The sequence below is a fragment of the Cupressus sempervirens genome, chromosome 4 (assembly GCF_028749045.1).
Source record: "Cupressus sempervirens isolate cs-2001-9-10 chromosome 4, ASM2874904v1, whole genome shotgun sequence".
NCBI lineage: Eukaryota > Viridiplantae > Streptophyta > Pinopsida > Cupressales > Cupressaceae > Cupressus > Cupressus sempervirens.
This window is the reverse complement of record NC_143121.1, coordinates 912,855,401-912,874,696: the sequence shown is the minus strand read 5'-3', so window position 1 is coordinate 912,874,696 and position 19,296 is coordinate 912,855,401. Positions and strand designations below refer to the sequence as shown.

At 40.9% G+C, this 19,296-nt stretch overlaps 1 protein-coding gene across 1 annotated transcript in view; it reads left to right on the top strand.

The window, feature by feature from the left end:
- LOC149564370 (Cyclin/Brf1-like TBP-binding protein) overlaps nucleotides 1-19,296 on the top strand; it is a 272,701-nt gene that overhangs the window by 154,263 nt on the left and 99,142 nt on the right. Inside the window, exons 12-13 of the mRNA XM_089827430.1 lie at nucleotides 5,075-5,251; nucleotides 5,386-5,559. Coding sequence (XP_089683556.1) covers nucleotides 5,075-5,251; nucleotides 5,386-5,559 — 351 coding nt within the window. The remainder of the gene's footprint in view (nucleotides 1-5,074; nucleotides 5,252-5,385; nucleotides 5,560-19,296) is intronic.

Below are 19,296 nucleotides of genomic sequence, written 5' to 3'. Positions count from 1 at the left end.
TTCAACTATTGACTTATCACGTGTAGTCATCTTGTAAACCCTGTTATACAACTGATGAAAAGTAACAATTGATCACTCCCCAACAGGATGGAAGGATGCTCTGGTCTGATACATCTGCAATGGCCAACTCCCAGATGGTTCTTTTTTTTCCAATTCTGGTTTCTATATTTTTTTTTCAAATTTGACTTTGACCAACATTTGGCGACTTTCTGAATTCTCTAAGTTTAGTGGATTTTCTGATTTTTGTTTTGGTTTGTGAGCTTTTCTCCTTTTTTTGAGTTTTTGATGAATAATCATTTGCAATACATAAACAAATTACAAACGCTAAAGAAACAACCAAATTTTAATACTCAACACCAAGTTCTGATTGAAAACTGAATTTATTTGAATTTTCTAAACATGCATAAACTGTACCAGGGAATCTCCAGCTAATGTCATATGATGACAGCAGCGGACATGCATATAACCTGAAATTGCCAGATCTATTGTAGACAATAGGGAAAATTTCTGCTTTTGGTGTTTATTTGATGACTGTGGTCTCACTTAGCCAAGCTGATACTTATCCAGACTGTGTCTGAGGCTGTACAGCTTGATGCAATGTCCTAGCTGTTTGTAAACCTCTGCAAAAGTAGTGATAAATCCTTGCTAATGCCCAATCTGTAACAGCTGTGAAAGGAAATCCAAATTCTGTCGAAAACATCTCAAGGAAACTCATGCCTAGTAGCAACATACACAATGGCAGTTCTGTAGGAGCTGGTATGGCTGAAGGCAGGCTGATAATGCTTAGACCAGCTATTTCCCACTCAATTCGATGACTTGCTGATGTTGCTTTGACTAGCTATTTCTGCGTTGCTATTTGCTTGATTCAATGTTTTCTTCTTCCAAAATCTATCGAAGAATCATAATCACCTGTAGAATCACTACTGGGTGGTATCTCACACATGTAGGCAATCAACTTCTGGGAGATTCCATTCTCAGACGCGTGGGTTGCTGAAAATCCCTTTGTAGAGTGCACACACAATTACACAAAGTCTGTTCTCAAACCTGGATGCTTCCAAAATGGCTCTCTCATTCATTTTTAATTTCTAATATCCTTCCTCAAGCCATTCAATTTTTTTCTAGGGGTTTCCAACCCTTTTTAATCTTCATAAAATTATGTTTTCTGTTATCAAATTCTCTCACTTATGGGTTGACATGCTATTAGGCCATGTTTGTTGTGGTAAAATGACCATCTTTTAAGCTGCAATTTGATGTAATTCGCCTAGGAAGTCGCAACCCCTTTATTATAATTTATTATTTTATTACGACTATTATCGTTCACTTAATTTATTATTTTATTATAATCTAACTTAGGAAATAATTGAAATTGTATAACATAGCTTGTTCATCTAGACTCCAATCTGAATTCCATCCGATGGATACTGTTAATTGATGTTGCTTAATGACTGTGAGCTAATTGACAGTTTTTTCCTATAATTTAGTTGCTCCCCTAAAAAATAAGATTTGTGCTGGAAGTCTCCAGGCTGATCCGGGAGGCCTCTTGGTGTGTCCCTACCAACCCCTAGTCCATGGCTAAAAAATATGGATTCCTCCTAAAATCTCGGAGACTTTCCCAAACTGGTCAAACTGTCTCCATAAGCTCTGATAAGTTTCCAAAAGCCTCTAAATGTGTCCTCTATGCAGTTTGGTAGCCTACAAGAACTGAATAATAGGCAACCCTCTAGAAACTCTACCATTAAGGTGCAAGACATGGGGACATACAATTTTTTACGAAATGTAAAACATCCAAGAATTTAAAAAAAAAAAAAAAAAAATTAGATTGACAGGGGGTTCTGGTAGATTTAAAAGCGCTGTTGAACAACCTAATGAATGACACAATGTGTTATTATCATTTCGTTTTCTGTTTGGAACTGGTGAAAGCATCGCTGGCATTAGAATGAAGCACCATTATATAGACAAGTCACAAAATCACTAAGAAACAGTCAGATATGCCTTGTCAAAAATGTAAATGGTGCACAACTGATGCAGGAGCATCGAGCTTGGATTTTGGTGGAGTTATGGTTTGCTTGATTGGAGATGTGTTCAAGGCATATTGGGGAACCTTCTCCTATGTGCACATAGAGATTGGAGTTATCGTGTTGAAGTTAGAGCCGTTTTACCTTGCAGCTGGAGCTGTATTTTCTGTTTTCCACGTGCTTGTTGCGGGCTGTGTATCTTTTGATGCGTAATGGATCAGCCTTTTTGCTTTTAAGGGGTTGAAGAGGACCTTAAATACTACCTCCAGTTTAAAGCGCAAGTCCTAATTCATCCGGAGTTGGGAGATATTGCCATTTTCCTCGGGTATCAATATTTGCCCAGTTTTCGCGAAACGTAATCAATCAGCCTTTTCGTCTTGCATTGTTCATGATGAAATGGGATCTTGTTAAGTTAGGGACATGTTGTTATGTCATGTGTGGACCTAAATATAACTTGGTATTGAGTTTTGTTCATATTTGCTATAGTTTTGGTTTGCTCTTCCAAGGTGGACCTATAATGTAATTAAATGCTTGACTAGCCAATTTGTGGCTTAGCTGGCTATATAAGGAGCTTGAGTTCATGTAGAAATTATTATGATGGGAGGATGAAGGTGGATTTTTATTGGAGGATTCCACTTAGTAGAGGAGTAGCTAAGATAGTGAATTTGGAGAAGAGCTAGTGGCTGCGGTTTAGAAATAAGGAGGTTGCTTGATGGCTTGTGAGCACAAGTTTAGATCTTGGAGGTTTCTACCAGATTGCTGTTATGTTACAGATCTAGGCTAGCTAGGATTTGAGTTGGATCTTGCAGAACTATTGTAATTGATTTGCATTTGGCCATAACTGGGAAGGCCTTACAGCCGGGCACATTGCATGTAACAGTTATAAAGAGTTGTGAATTGGTATCAGATCTTGTGTTATTGTTTATATTCCGCTGTGTGGTTATTTGCTGGGGGCTAGGAAATCTCCATTGGGGATTCTCCTGCCTTGCATTGCATCAACAACTGTCTCAAAGCGTTTCTTCAAGTGAATAAAACATTCTTTTTCATTACTATTGTTGATGGGATTCCTTCTTGTTTGATAAAGTGATTTATTCCTATTGTTTTTGGATGATACATCCTTTTTCAACAGGCTTTTGATCACATGAAAGCTGAGTGGAGCAGGAATGCGAATACAGTTCTCTTTGATGCAGTAGCATCCTTGGCCCATCTGTATTCCTGTATCCCTGGTCAACAATGATCACATGTAGGAGGCAGTGCAAGAGAAAAAATTAAATGGTTGCTGACAATTTTGATTTCACGATGGAAAACATGTGATAGTGACTTGAAGACTTATGTTTATCTTTTCACCTTAGGATATATGATGATATAGAGATTTGGGATCCAATAATTTGTATGATTATTCAATTCCTTCAGAGGGTAATGCAGAATGATAGATTGGCTGGTTTCAACTGTATCAGAGTGAAGCAGCAAGTTTGTTGTGGAACACTCAGATTTTTTTGGGATCCTAGAATTGGTTTACAGGTTCAAATTGCTTAAGAAGAAGCTATCAGTGGTAAGGGATGACTGTAGTATCCCTCTTTGCTGAGTAGCCAGAAGTGTCCCTTCTAGCTTATATAGTTGCCATAGCTGATTTAGGGCAGTGATACGGAATAAATATATTAATTAAACAAAGTTGTTCAATAAGAAACTTTTTGGATGACTTTATCACAAATTTTTACTAACTTAATAAAGTAATTGAATATTTAAAAGATAAATATTATAAAGTCACTTTATAATAGTGTTTTAATGATATATTTTGCACAAAAGATTAAAATAATCTTCATAGAAGTTCTAATTAGTGATTGTAAAAGGTTTATTTGAGAGCTCATTTGCTCATGCTGGATTTGATTCTATATTGTGAGTTGTGAAGATCTTTGTAAGAACAAACCCTAGGACAAACATTCCTAGTCTTTCTTGGTTGATTGGATGAAAGCCCATTTTAACCAACTTTGGTGGATTTGCATAGGATTCACAGGTGGATCTATTGGATTAAATTTCTAAGTTTTGCCTGTGAGAAAGATTATCATTTTTCTAGGTTAGATTTTTGATAATTTCTAGTGGGTTGGAGTCAACTGTAAATTATTATTTCTTTGGTTAATGTGTAAAAGATTATCATATTATTGGTGTTTTAGAAGCCATTGAACATGAAAGTCAGGAAGAGAAACTTGGACGCCATTGTATGTGGATATGCTCTGTTGAAATGCAAGACAGTGCTAGATGTGATTTCTAGCATAGTCTGGGTGTAAAGTTAAATTTGTTGGGTGGTCAAGAGTACACTGCCACGTGTGATAGTTTTGGGTAGATTTAAGGAGATTGGGTACACTACTTGATGGATGACATTCCTTCTTGGGGCTGGCATGAGGATTGGTTGGGTTGTTTACTGGATGTTAGCATCTAGGGGCTAACACGAGGGTCTAAAGTTACTAGCAGCAGAGTGAGGAGTTTGTCCTGGGAATTGTTTGGCAGATGGAAGGAATATATCGGACACAAATATTGAGAAGACCCTTTACTATTTAAAATGCTTCCAGAGTGCTGTTGTAAGACTTGGAGCAGTGATGAGAAGGATGCAGGGCATATGGTAGTGAATTAGAGCATTGGGCGATGACATTGAAGGCTAAGAAATTAAGTGCCTTGTGGCTGTGACTTATCATGTGTGTGGCTTCCAGGATTAGCTGCCCTTTGCTGGGGTCCTCATCCTAGACTGCATCATTGTCTAGTTTTTTTGGAGTTCTTTCTGTACTGCACTGGTCTCATTTTCAAAAATATCTGGCTGCTTTAGGTTTTTGAGTTTCTTCTAGGGGTTTAATGTTTACTGTACACTGCATTATTATTCTGAGAATCCTTGCCTTGCTGCAAGGATCTGAAATTCTGTAAACTCTGTCTTCTTTTAATATATCTAGCCCTTATATTTCCAGAGATAATTATGACCGTTGGATTTATGTAGATTATTTGGTTGCAGTTGCTGTTTAAAATAATCTTATGACTAAAGTATCAAGTTTTATATTCTTTCTTTCTTACAGACAGAAGAGTTTGAAGCCAAGGCAAAGGAGGTCGAGGCAGAAATGCAGGCAATGAAAGTTCCCATAATAAACCCAGAGATTAAAGGAATAAAAGGCATTACAGAGCTACTTTGTGAGCACAAGGGGACAGATGCTAAGCATTTTGCTCATGGGCTTTGTAGTCACTGTTACAGTGAGGTATGTGAGAATTATGTTTCTTTATTCTGTCCTTTTGATTATATAGATAAACTTTCATGTGATATAAGGCTCCTGCTTAGCTTCTATGTTTTTAGAATTTAGTGTAATAAAGATTTCTGGTTTGATTGTTGCAGTTTGTCAAGGTCTCTGGAGGTATACAGGGAGGATCTGCACCGCCTGCATTCCAGCGTGCTGAAGAAGAGAGGAGGAAGGAATCCTTACAGACAAAACAAGACAATGGATCTTTTGATAATGATGATGATGATAGTTCTTGTCATACAGAAGACCAAGAAAGCTTGGAAGGCGAGGTATGTTCTCCCCTTAAACAGTCACTTATAAATAATTTGTTTACAGACAGGAATGAAGACGATTTCTTCAATAATTTCTCCCTCATAACCTGTCAGATGTAAAAACCGCTTAGTTGTCAGTAGACACATATTCACTATTAATTTAAACTTTAAAGTTTCTACCATCATACTGTGCGTCATTAGCTCCGACTGTACTTGGTGTAATTGCATGAAGAATTTGGGCAGAATATAGTGATGCAAAATACATGAGATTTCCTCAAAATAATTTTCCACTTGCAAGATTATATTATTCAATCTAATCAGACATATTTATACAATACAAATGGCTTGTTATATTTTCTATATTCCCAACTCTATGTTTAAGCTTAACTTTTTTCTGCACGTGAATTGATGTAGACTCACTTCCTTGGACAGTCTAATCATCGACAAATGCAAACCAAATAAATTAAAAAGCTAAATAATCATAGTTAACAAATGATACCTATATATATGAAATAATTGCTAGCAGTCCCCCTAATTATGTGTAATTCAGAGAGTGGGAGAGAATCAACCTTGTATTAGAACTGGAACATACTCACAGTTCAGCGCACATACAAACATTTGTAGCAATAGCCTCACAATGCTTACTAACAACTGATGAATGAGGAGTCGACAAATCCATTTTTTGTTGAGAAACACTATAAGTATGGATTGAGACACACAACAGTTCATATGCGGGTACACAGTTCAAATGGAAGGACTTGCCAGTTGAGAGTGCTTCATGGAAGAGAAAGCAGATTATGGAACATCCTAATCTAAAATTGCATTGGGCAAGGATTTCAGGAAGGAGAGATTGACATGCCCTTTGCCCCCTATTTGGACCCAATTCTATTTTTGCCTTACAGCTCATCATTGTCTCCATGAGCTATTAAGGATCAATGCTAGGGGACAATTTGTGTGGCATGTCCTTTTTGCCACTCCTAGGGTAGACCTATATTCAAATTCAAATTATTGGCACCATTTCGAGACTTGGCCGACTTGTTTTAATTGAGAGATGTTTGGCCTCAAACATACCGGTCATTTTGAGCAATCAAACATTGTCGATTATCTTGTTCATTGTTTGTAATTCCAATTTGTAATTGGCTTCTGAATTTGCAGTTTTGGAGGTGCAAGGCCTTTCCTAGTGTACTGTAAGGATTATGGTAAAGTCTTCTTCTGGATACTAAATTGGCAATGTTCTTGCTGGTTGGGGATTGCAATCAAGATCATTATACCTTTGGCAGTGCCTGAGGTCAAAGATGGTGATCAGAACATCGGCATATTCTCTGCAATAATGATTGTGAGAAGAGCACTGCATTGTGTGAGTGGGATCCCTTGATTGTGATCAAGATAGTTGTGGCAATCAGATTTTGTGCGGGCAGGAATCACACCATCATTGATATATCCGCAATCACTGTGATCAACACATTTATCCATATTCATGGCGCCGGTGATTAACTTATTTGCATATTCATAGTCTACTCTAAGCAATATGGTGAAGTCTCCTTCCAGGGACTGAATTGGTGGAGTTCTTGTTGGTTGGCGATTGCAATCAAGATCATCATACCTTCGGCAATGCCTGAGATGAAGGATGGCGATCAGAATATTGTCATATTCTCTGCAATCATGATTATGATCATAACGTTGCATTGTGTGACTGTGATTCCTTGGTTGTGATTAAAATAGTCATGGCTATCAGAGTTGTGGGTAGAAATCACACTATCATTCATATATCTGCAATCAACATATTTATCCATATTCATCTTATTGGTGATCAAGATATTTGCATATTCATAGTGGCGATCATATTATTCATTACATATTTCATAGCCATCAGTATTGCTGTAGTATTCATATAGGCATACATCATAGCAATCAGCATTGCAAGCATTGCTGTCGCTTACATCTCTGCATATATTATAGCAATCAGCATTCATCTTGCTATGGTTGGTGTTCAACATTAAATAGTGAGGAATGATAGGAATATCATTGGCAGACATTTTGAGGTTCATCAGTGCTGCTTGTTGGACTGCAGTATTCATTGCTTGGTGTAATCTATTTCTGCAACTCAATGTGGATTCATCATTTAAAGACAAAGTTGCAAAACTCCTCCCATTGTACTTAACTATGTATTGAAATTGCAATCAGATTTATGTGCATTGTTCAAATTTGCAATTACTAGTATGTCATCGTCTATCATTTACTTTTATATGTTCTGGACTATTTCTTAGACTTTGAGTAAAGATCTTCACATGTTGTAAGGTTAGAGGTCATGAGAAAGTTCTTGGCTCTTTCAAGTTTCAAGAATTTCAAAGTGCATCAGATGGATGCCAAATCATAAATGAGAATCTTGAAGAAGAAGTGTATATAGAGAACCCGAACCATTTATTTTATCATAGAATGAGGTTTATGTGTGTGGATTGAAGAAAGCTCTCTATGGACTAAGAAAGCTCCAAGAGCTTAACAGACAAGGTTACACAAATATCTCCACAAACAAGTCTTGAGAAGAGGAAAAATCTTAGTTGCCAATTTGTGAAACGAATCCGATTCGGGCACTTGAATTGGATCTGTGGATACGGGATTGTTTTTCCCAATTATGATTCGTGGAGGATTCGTGTGTATGTATATATATATGTTTACTGCATAGATTAATTGATTGATGCACACAGACAATAGATGGAAATAGCAGAACTTCTTCCTTTATTTGCATATATCAAAACATTACATTATGCTTGATGATGATTACAATGTTTCCCAAAGGGGGTATATATACTCATCGAAGGGCCTTTCGGGAGGTTCTCGAAGGAACCTATCGGGCACAAGTCGGCTTCATAACAAATAATACATACTATCCTACCCGTTGGCTCATTTACAATTATTTACTGACTACATCTCATCCCCCCCAAAAGGAACAGTTGTCTCCGGACGACAGTACAACAAAATTGTGCAACTAATGACCAAGATACTATGCAGGGGGATGTGTCTGTGCTCTCAGATCACTTAGCTCAACCCGAAGCTTGTAGACCTATTCCTTCCGGAATTCGAACCTTCAACTCTACCTCCACTTACATCTGAAGCTCCAGCGCGGACTGCATCATTGCTCCAACTTCTCCCATTTCTTTCTTCTTTTCTGCTGCCGCCTACACCTTCTTTGCTACCAACTGCTCCTTCTCTGCTGCCAACTGCCTTTGTTTGACTAATAGGGCTTCCCTCTCGGATTGCCAGGCCGCCCTTAGATTCTCAGGCTGCCCTCTTTGAAGCCAACCTGATAGCTGACTCCTCCCGAGCTCTCTTAGTTGCTACTTGATTCGCTTGACCCCTCCGAAGAGTGTAATACGCCTCCCTATGCAACTTAACTATCTCCTGGAGCAAAACCTCAACTCGGCTGTCCACACCAAAATCTACCGTGGTGGCCTAGTCTCGACACATCTCATCAGTCTCTACATCCGGCCATCCCCGCTCCTTGAAAAAAATCGTGAAGGCAGCTAGGCATCCTAGTTGCATAAATGAGATGACTCCCTCCAGCTCCTTCACAATCGAATCCAATGCCTGAGCCTTCGTCGAATCCAACACATGACGAGCCCGTGCTGCCAGAGTGGTGAAGTCGGCAAGAAATGCCTCTTTCATTCCTATTCCGTGTTCTAATGGATGTTCCTGCATACCCATAGCCATCCCCATGGCATCTGCCATACGCTCAACAGTACTATGCGACGGTCCACCATCTGGAACTGGCCTTGCTACCTGAGGTTGAGTGTCTACCTCGAAATTATCATCTCGCGTAGGAGTCTGCAAATAGGACATCCAGTGGAACCGCGTGCTAAAAAAAGTATTGACCTCCCGAAGTCGACTCTCCCTATCCCGCTTAGGTGATGCCAATAGTGCTGCATCCACCGTCACCATTGCATCAGATCCTATGACATCCAAGTGTACGCTCAATGTACTCTGTCTCTCTGCTGTCTCTGGTACTGGGAGGTCGGTTACCTCCAAGGTCGTCTCCTCCCCTCTGTCTGGCACGCTCTCTACTATAGGTGCCTCAACTCCTGCTGATTGAGCCACCACAACTTCCACTTCCACTGCTGGCTGTGCTACGGCAGGTTCCACTTCCACTGCTGGCTGTGCTACGGCAGGTTCCACTTCCACTGCTAGCTGTGCTACGACAGGTGCTGTAATGTCCCCTTTCTAGCATTCATAGCATGATGTTGTCGTTAGCCTATTTCCCCACGGTCTCGTAGGCTAACTAGGACATTAAAGGGACTTAGAGGCCATTTGGCCTAGACAGTTTCAGTTGCAGGTCTTTCTGAGGGGTTTTGAGCCAACTTTGGGCATACTTACTATTTATAGTAAGTCATCTTGGATATGGTCGGACATCCAGTGGCAGCGGTATGTCGATGGTAATTGTTTAAAATCGACAAAAAGACTTGTTTATCATTGATAAGATTTGTTATGCATTGATAAAGCTATTTTATAAAGTTAAGTTTAAATATTTAACTTTATTAATGCATATACTATAGTTTGTGGGAAATATTTAAATTAAAAGAGTCCCCTTTATTTTATAACACATTGGAGACATAAGTTACATAAAGGGAGTTATGTTTTATCCCACATTGAGAAAACGAGGGATTGAGCTCTTGTGAGAACACTATAAAAGAAAGGGAAGAGCTTCTTTTCAGTATGGTTGGAAATATCAAAGAAATTGGAGAATTTTCTGGAGGTTATGTCTCAATAGTTTGAAGGACGAAATCCCTTCAAGCTGAAAATCTTGACGCCATTGAAAGATATGGTCTTGAGATTCAACAGGGTAGCAATCCGAAAAAGCAGAAACGAAAAAGCAGTCCAAAAAAGCGGAACCGAAAAAGCAGGCGGAAAAAGCGGAATCGAAAAAGCAATTGAAAAAAGCGGAACTGAAAAAGCAGGCAGAAAAAGCGGAATCAAAAAAGCAAGCGGAAAAAGCGGAACCGAAAAAGCAGGCCGAAAAAGCAGTTCGAAAAAGTAAAGCAGAAGGGGCAGCATTGAAGGAAAATTATTACAGCCATCTACAACCAGGTTCCCTTGTTAGTATTGTTTTTTTTAGGGTATTATAAGTTTCAGCTGTAAGTGTGCATTATACCAGCATTGTCATTTTGGTAATCCATGTAAATGCCAAAGTCTTGGCCATATTTCATGAGCATTGTATTAGAAATTTGATTGCAATCAAAAAGATAATAGTTGCTGGTGTCATTTAAGCAATTCAATCTCATTATTTATCAGCTAGATAGTTTGCATACCAACTGTTTGCAAAAATGCCAGTTGGCTGTAGGTGTTCTTTTCTCATGCTTAGATCATAATATATGCACTGAATATTGTCAAAATTAGGAGCACACTCATGTTAGGTCATTGTGTAGTTCATTGTAATCTTCTATCACTAGATTCTCATTGATGCAAATTGGAAAAAAGTCATTTAAAGCAAGCTGAAATACTATATCAGTCATATGTCTCTTGCATGTGAATTGTTTGACAAAATTTTTTGAGCCTTCAATCAGCATCTTTGAGAGCAGATTTGAGGAGGGTTATTACAGGTGCCATGGGTGCTGCTACCGGAAGTGCTTTAGCAGGAGCTGGCAAAGTCTCTTGGCTGACGGGTGCTGTCACCCATGTAAACCCTACGGCAAACCCAACTCCCGACCGGACAAAAGAAGGCCTTACCCTGTGCTGCCATGGTGCTGCTACTGTAACTGCCTATTGGGGTGCACCGGTCATCAGTACTAGCCGCCTTGTCTGTCCAAACCCGGGAATACGAGCCATGTGCAGACCCGCTGGCACCAAACAAGGAGTAGCGGTCAGTGAAGTGCCAAGAAACAACCAAGGGGGTAGCTGTGACAATCTGAACCTCTTCATCATCTTCTTCCCCTTCTTCGTCCCCCACACTATTTTCCTCAGAAGATGTCCCTTGACGGCCGCTGTCCGTATCACCTCCCATGTCTACCCGAGTTCTCTTCTATCCTACAACACCTTTTTGCCTCGTGGCTGTATCCAAGTGCTTCCACCGTATGATTGGGGGTTCCCTAGGAGCAAGTGGTCCCGGTTTTACCTCCAACTCGTCTTCTAGAATCATCCGTGCTGCTGCATCAAGGAAGAGACCAATGGCGTAGTGAGGCATATAGAATGTCTTATGCTAGAGGGTCATAAACTCATGCATACGCTTGGCCAGCACAGACGCCCAATCGTACACCTTTCCGTTCGTTATTCCATTCATCATAGACACTTGCGGAAATGAGATATCGGATGCCCTAGATGATCCCGTAAGCCTGCTCTTGACCAAGTCCATCAGGCATCGCCATGGTCCTTCTTGAATGTCTGTTTTCTTTAAACCCCTTCCCTTCGATGTCTCAGCCAATGCCACCTGCTCTGCTTCCGTCATATCTCCACATACCAGTCTAATAAAAAATAGCTTTACCTCCTTAGAAATTTTCTTCGGTTGAACCTTTTTGCTTTACGGCCCTGGAATGCCAAAGACTCGTGTGAAATCAGCTACCTTGAATGAGACCACCAAGTTCCTGTCCAAATACTCAAATGTGCTCCTCCGAGAAGCTCTCCCATAGGTCTCAATCATGGCGCATAGGAACCCTTAATAATCTCGAATGCAAAAAATAGGCATCCGAATAGCCCATTCTACCTGTGCTCTTCTGATGCTGGCGTTTACTGGATGCGTATCAGGGGTTTCTTGCCACCATCTTCTGCAGTCCATTACACTCAACCTCTCGAATTGTATAGTTTGTGGTGTGATTTCCGCTGCTACAGGTGTTGGGGGCTTCCGCTTCTGCTTGTTGCTGGTGCCTTCCTTTTGATTTCCCACACTAGACATGTTCATGCCCTCCCCAACTTCAGATTGTTCTAGTTGCTTTTTCAACTTTTGTTTGCCTGCAAACTCCATATATGGTTAGGTCAAATTCTTTGCTTCTTGCAAGCGTACGACAAATGTCCAGCAAAAATTATTCTCTTACGTACAACAGTTGAATCCGTACACACCAATAGTCAAACTTAACCTTCAATTCATTGACCTTCCAAATTCCTTACGGTGAAACCTTCAAATGCAGCTTGGAATCCTTACGGCAATGGATAGTGATAACCAATGGAAACCGTACAGCCTCAAAATCCCCTTGATGCTTCTAATGAAGACCTTAAAATCCATACACCAAGCATTGTTTGGAAAAGCCATATGGTAATTCGCCAATTACAAATAGTCTTCTCAAATCCGTATGCCAATGTTAAATCCGTACGCCCAGATGAATCTTATAAATCCGTACGGTGAACTGGAATCATAAGAATCCGTACGGTGAACTAGACTCTTCATATACCTATGGAATCCGTACAGCATCACACTCTAGACCAATGAATTCCGTACGGTAATCTCCAAATTTAATGGCTTACAAAATCCGTACAGTGCAATTTCTCAGAATCAATGCCTTAAAAATCCTTACGTTGCCTTCAATTCGCACATTGCATCCTGCTTTGTAATTTTCGTACGTCAGTTTTGCACTTGAAGTTGAAACCCGTATGGTTAATTGTAACCCAAATGGCCTCCAAAATCCGTACGCCATACGGTAATCAGATTTTATAACATGTGTTGTGACTTCAGAAAGACCGTACGGTGACTGAGCTCCCAAAATCTGTATAGTAGCCTGCAATGGAATTCCAAATCTATACGTTGTTTGAGTATTTGGTGCTCTACAAATTAACTTATAGGCCCGTACGACTCCTGACCTTCAAATCCGTACGGTGACATCCATTAAAAAGCCGTACGGTGTCTACCTAGAAACCGTACGATAACTTTGTGATTTCATTTTTATTTATTTATTAATTTTTTTCATTTTCATTTTTTTTTTTCAAATTATAATAACAAACTTAATTGTCCCCCCGAGCTTTTTCATTTTGCAACGACAAAGGGGTTGTTTGGACTTCATTTTGCAATGAGGGAGTCTTTCGGCCATGGTATATCTTCAACTTTGAATCTTTCACTGCGTGAGGCACTTCTTGTCCATCTAGAGTCCACATTTTTATTGCTCCATTGTCCCCTACTCAGATCTGGTATGGCTTGATCCATTTGACTTTGAATTTGCCTGGTTTAACTTCGTTCTTCCCGTCATACTTCAAAACCCACTGACTTGGTTGGAACCTATTCAGTTTGAGGTGTTTATTGTGCCACACCTTACGCATGTTCTGTGTTATCTTTGTTGCCCACTGTGCCAACAATCATTTCTCCTCGAGCTTGTTCAATTTATACAGCCGCTCCCTTAGGCTTTCCATATCGCCCAACTTGTTTTCCAATGCTATCCTTAGGCTCGGGATCATGAATTCCACTGGTACTACTACCTCCTGGCCGAACATCAATTGAAACGGTGTGTGCCCCGTCATCACCTTGTACGCCGTACGGTAAGCCCAAAGAGTAGAGGGTAATTTTTCTTCCCAATCTTCACCTTCGACAGCACGAGATTTGTAAATAATGGACACCAAGATCTTGTTGGTAGCCTTGGCCTGTCTGTTTGCTCTTGGATAGTACGGACTTGATAATGAATGATAAATCTTGAACTCCGTAGTGAGTAGTCGGATAACATGGTTTACAAAATGTCCACTTGTATCAGTTGTTAACTGCAACGGAATACCGTACCTGGTAATAATTTGCTCGTAAATAAATTTTGCTGTGCTTACCGCCGAGTTATCTAGTAATGCACGTGCCTACACCCATTTGGTCAGGTACTCTGTTGCTACGATGATGTATTGACACCTCCTGATTCTACTCACCTTTAGAGGTTTGATGAAATCCAGCCCCTATCTTTCAAAAAGTTCCTGAGCGTGGGACGGGTATAGTGGCATGAAATCTCTTTGGAGCGACTTCCCGGCTCGTTGGCATGTGTCACACGGTACACCCGACGACCCATTCTCGTGCGTCGTTGTACACTGTTGGCCACCACAGTCCTACTAGCAATATCTTATGTGTCGTGGTATTAGGTCCCATGTGTCCTCCTGCTGGACCCTCGTGTGCTTCCTTTAGTTCTCGTGGTATTTATTTTTCTAACACACACCATCGTAGAATGTGATTAGGCCCCATTTTGTAGAGCAATCTATTGATCAATTGGAAGGTACGACTCCTAATTATTAACTTACACCTTTCATTTTGTGGTATTTCACTTGGGAACTGGCTTGTCGAAAGGTACTCTCCAATGCTTTTGTACCATGTCGGCAGTACTGCGATTTGAAACAACTACGCATCAGGAAAGTTGTCGTTCACCCCATTTGCCGGTTCCCCTGCTTTAATTCTTGAGAGGTGGTCTACGCTGACATTTTTCTTCCTTGGCCGTACAATAATCTTGAAGCTAAATTCCTATAGTAGAAGTAACCAACGGCTGATTCTTCCCTGAATAACCGGTTTATTGATCACATATAGTAGGGCCTGATGGTCAACATAGAACACGAACGAAGTAGCCAGCAGGTAATGACGAAATTTCTGCACGGCATAGACCATTCCCAACACTTCCCGTTCGATTGTACTGTAATTCTGTTCAGCTTTTGATAGCAGGCAACTGGCAAAGTAGATCGGGTGATCCAACTCGTGGCTTCTTGTCTGCGTGAGGGTTGCTCCGATCGCATAGTTCGATGCATTGACATGAACATGAAACTCCTTATTCCAATCCGAATACGCCAAAATGGGTGCCGTAGCCAGTCGTACTTTGAGTCCTTCAAATGCTTCATCCTATTCCTTTTCCCATCAAAATGATTCTCCTTTGCATGTTAGCCTGTCCAACGGATATGCTACCTTGACAAAATTTTTGATGAATCGTCTGTAGTAGCCTATATGTCCGAGAAAAGATTTTACCTCCATTACATTGGTAGACGACTGCATCTCCAATATGACTCTCACCTTATCCGGATTTGTCTTCAGTCCGTCCTTACAGACTATGTGTCCGAGGAACCTTCCCTGCGGAACCATAAACCTGCACTTCTTCGGATTCAGGGCTAGGCGTGCACGTCGGCATCTCTCCATACATTCGCCCAATGTTGTTAGATGTTTGTCCTTCGCATTGAATACCGACCAATCATCCAGAAATGCCTTAAAATTTCCGAGGAACATCTTATCAAAGATGTGGAGTATGATTCGTTGGAATGTTGCACGCGCATTGCACAGACCAAACGACATCCGATTATAGGCATACACCCCATCTTCTACGACAAATGTTGTCTTCAGTTTGTCCTCTGCGATTGAAATCTGATTGTATCCGGAAAAGCCATCCATGAATGAGTAGATCTCGTGTCCCGCTACCTCCTCCAAGATACTGTCTGTGAATGGAATCAGAAACGGATCCTTGATGGTGACTGCATTCAGGCATCTGAAATTGACACATCCAAATCTTAGTGGTGTCCTCCTTCAGCGAGATTACTATGGGCGACACCCACTCTCTAGTCTGCACCTTGAAAATAATGCCGGCCTCCAGCATCCGGTTGATTTCCTCCGTAACTTGTGCCGCATAGTTCTTGTTCATCCTGTAGGGCCGCTTCTGTACAGGTACTGCTCCTTCAATCAAGGGGATGCAATTTACACACAACTCTAGGGGCACTCCTTTCAGGTCCTTATATGTCCATGCAAGCACATCCTTATACTCCAAAAATATCTTGAATGCCGTTGCCTTCAGTACTGGGTCCTAGTTGTCTCGCACCAGTATGTTCCGTGGTTCGGCTTCATCTCCCAAATTCACGGTCTGCAGCGTGGCTTCGTTATCTTTGATGGGTTCCTCTTCAGTGAACTTATGTGCAGGTGTGACATCCACTAGCACATCTCCTTTCTTTATCTCGGCGAATTCCCTTGGAAATTCATCAGCGCTGTGTCCTTCCTCTATCGTCAGTACGTTGCAACTCTAAAATAGTTCATAGTCTTCTATCTGCCAATGGTAAAGACCATTTATTGAATCCAAATCGTCATCTCCTTCCAATCGTAGGATTCCCTCTTGATCTGGTTCCATACTCGGCCTCCTTTCATCCTCTTCTTCGGAATCTGACGATAGAGCTTCTTCCTCGACCATTTGAGTAAGTAGATCGATGACGTACTTCCGCCCTTTGCTTTCAAATGATAAAGTATTTCTCTTCCAATTGTGCTTCGCCTTGGCTTGTATTAGCCACCCCCGACCTAGAATAGCATCGTATCCTTTCTGCTTCAGTGGGATCACGACAAAGTCCAACAGGAACGGCTATGTTCCAATCGTCATTGGTTGCGTTGTCAGGACTCCCAATGGCTTGATTCCATGTTGATCGGCTGTTAGCAACTAGAATGTAGGTGGCCACAATGTTGGCTGTCCTAGCCTTTTCCAGGTATCTTTTGGTAGCACATTAACACCGGACCCTCTGTCCACAATCGTGTCTATCAGCACAGTCCCGAGAATGCCCATTTCGACAACTGCTAGATGGCGTTCAGATGAAAGGGCTAACAGCATCGGATCTTCTGCACTTGTGCCACCTTCTATCTCCCTTCCTTGCTCTGCTAGTTGCTTAGCAATTGGAACTATATTCTTGAGTGCCGTACGAAGTTGAGACATAGTGAGTATCAGATCATTTATCTTGACGGGTACGTCAGTTTGTAATATTTGCCATACAATGTTCTGTTTTGCACGTGCGGAGGTACCAGTCGTGTCCTTCAGGTATGCCGTTTCTGCCTGCGTTGCTCTTTGGATCTTTTCCCATGCTTCCTCTAGTCTCTTTTTTCCTCCGTCAGATGGGGGTATAGCTTCGCCTGCTTCTGAGTGATTGCTAGAACCTCTTCATCGTCCGTCCTGATGGTAATCAAGTTTACTCCAGACTTCGGGCACTTAGCATCTTCATGGTCGCCAAGTCCACACCATTGGCATAACAACTTCGGTGTGTTCGCCGTTGTGCACTCTTGGGCGAAGTGACTTCACAGGTTGCATGCGCGGCATTGAACTATCAGCCGGCCATTCGCATCATACTGAATTCGACTCCTCCCGCCATTATTGTTGTTGCCGCTATTGTTGTTGTTGTTTTGACTACGCCTGTTGTTTTTGTATCCACTCGATGTGGCACCTTCCGTACTGGTGTTCCCGCTCCCTCTTGACGCGGACGACTCCTGTGTGAGGAACACTTGCTGTGGTGCTCTTGATTTCAGGTTGAAAGGGCATTCCTTTATCGAATGTCCCATGATTAGACAAATCTCACAAAATTGATCTTTCGGGCAGGATCTCTTCGTATGGCCTTCTTTCTTGCACTCCGTGCACCATAGCTCATTGCCTTTAGTCTCTCCTTGTGCATGTTCTTGAACTCCATCATTCGAATCATGTCCTTTTGAAGAGCATGAACCTTCTTGCTGCTGCCTTCATCATCGCTGCTATCTTCTCCTGAAGGTTCCTCGTCAGTTGAATCAGACGAGCTACTCCTCTTCTTCCGTCTTCTGCTCACTTTTGAGGTTCATTGCCCGATTGTACGCTTCAGTGTATGTCAATGGTGGCACGATCTTCATCTTCTTTCGCAGCTTTGGGTGAAGGCCTTCAATGAACCATCTCTTTTGTAGCCCATCAGCCGGCTTATTCTCCATCTTATTGATCAGGTCCTTCAACTTCCTGGCGAAGACTCGGACTGTTTCATTCCTCCCTTGCTTAATATTGAATATCTCCACTACAATCTCATTATCGTCGCGCAATATTTGAAATTCTGCGATAAACTCCTCCTTAATATTATCCCAACTGTTTAACTTTTGTGGATCTGTATCAGTAAACCAATCAATCACAACACCCCATAGGGTGGCCGGAAACTGTCGGAACCATTCGTTTGTATCTGTTATGCCATTTGCCCTCCAGATTGTTTCACATGTTTTATAATGTAATAACCCCAATAGGTTATAACTTCTTCAAACACCAAAAATCTTTATACTTCAGTTGTTTGACATTTCGTCAAACACTTTGCAAGCAAGCTCTGATACCACTGTAATAACCCTCCTCAAATTTGCTCTCAAAAATGCTAATGAAAGCTCAAGGAATTTCATCAAACAATTCATACGCAAATGAAAGCTCACTGTAATATAGTATTTCAGCTGGCTTCAAATGACTTTTTCTTCAATTTGCATCAATGAGAATCTTGTGCTAGAAGACTACAATGGACTACACAATGACCTAACATGAGTGTGCCACTAATTTTGACAATATTTAGTGCATATATATGATCTAAGCATGAGAAATGAACACTTACAGCCAACTGGCATTTTTACAAACAGTTGGTATGCAAACTAGCTAGCTGAAAAATAATGATATTAAATTGCTTAAATGACACTAGCAACTATTATCTTCTTAATTGCAATGAAAATTACAATGCTCATGGAATATGGCCAAGACTTTGGCATTTACATGGATTACAAAATGATAATGCTGGTATAATGCTCACTTACAGCTAAAAGCTTATAACAACTTAAAAAGCAATACTAACAAAAGAACCTGGTTGTAGATGGCTGTAATAATTTCCTTCAATGCTGCCCTTTCTGCTTTGCCTTTTTCGAACTGCTTTTTCGGCCTACTTTTTCGGTTTTGCTTTTTCAGACTACTTTTTCGTACCTGCTTTTTCAGCCCGCTTTTTCGGTTCCGCTTTTTCGGACTGCTTTTTCGTATCTGCTTTTTCAGATTGCTACTATGTTGAATCTCAAGACTATATCTTTCAATGGCGTCAAGATTTCCAGCTTGAAGGGATTTCATC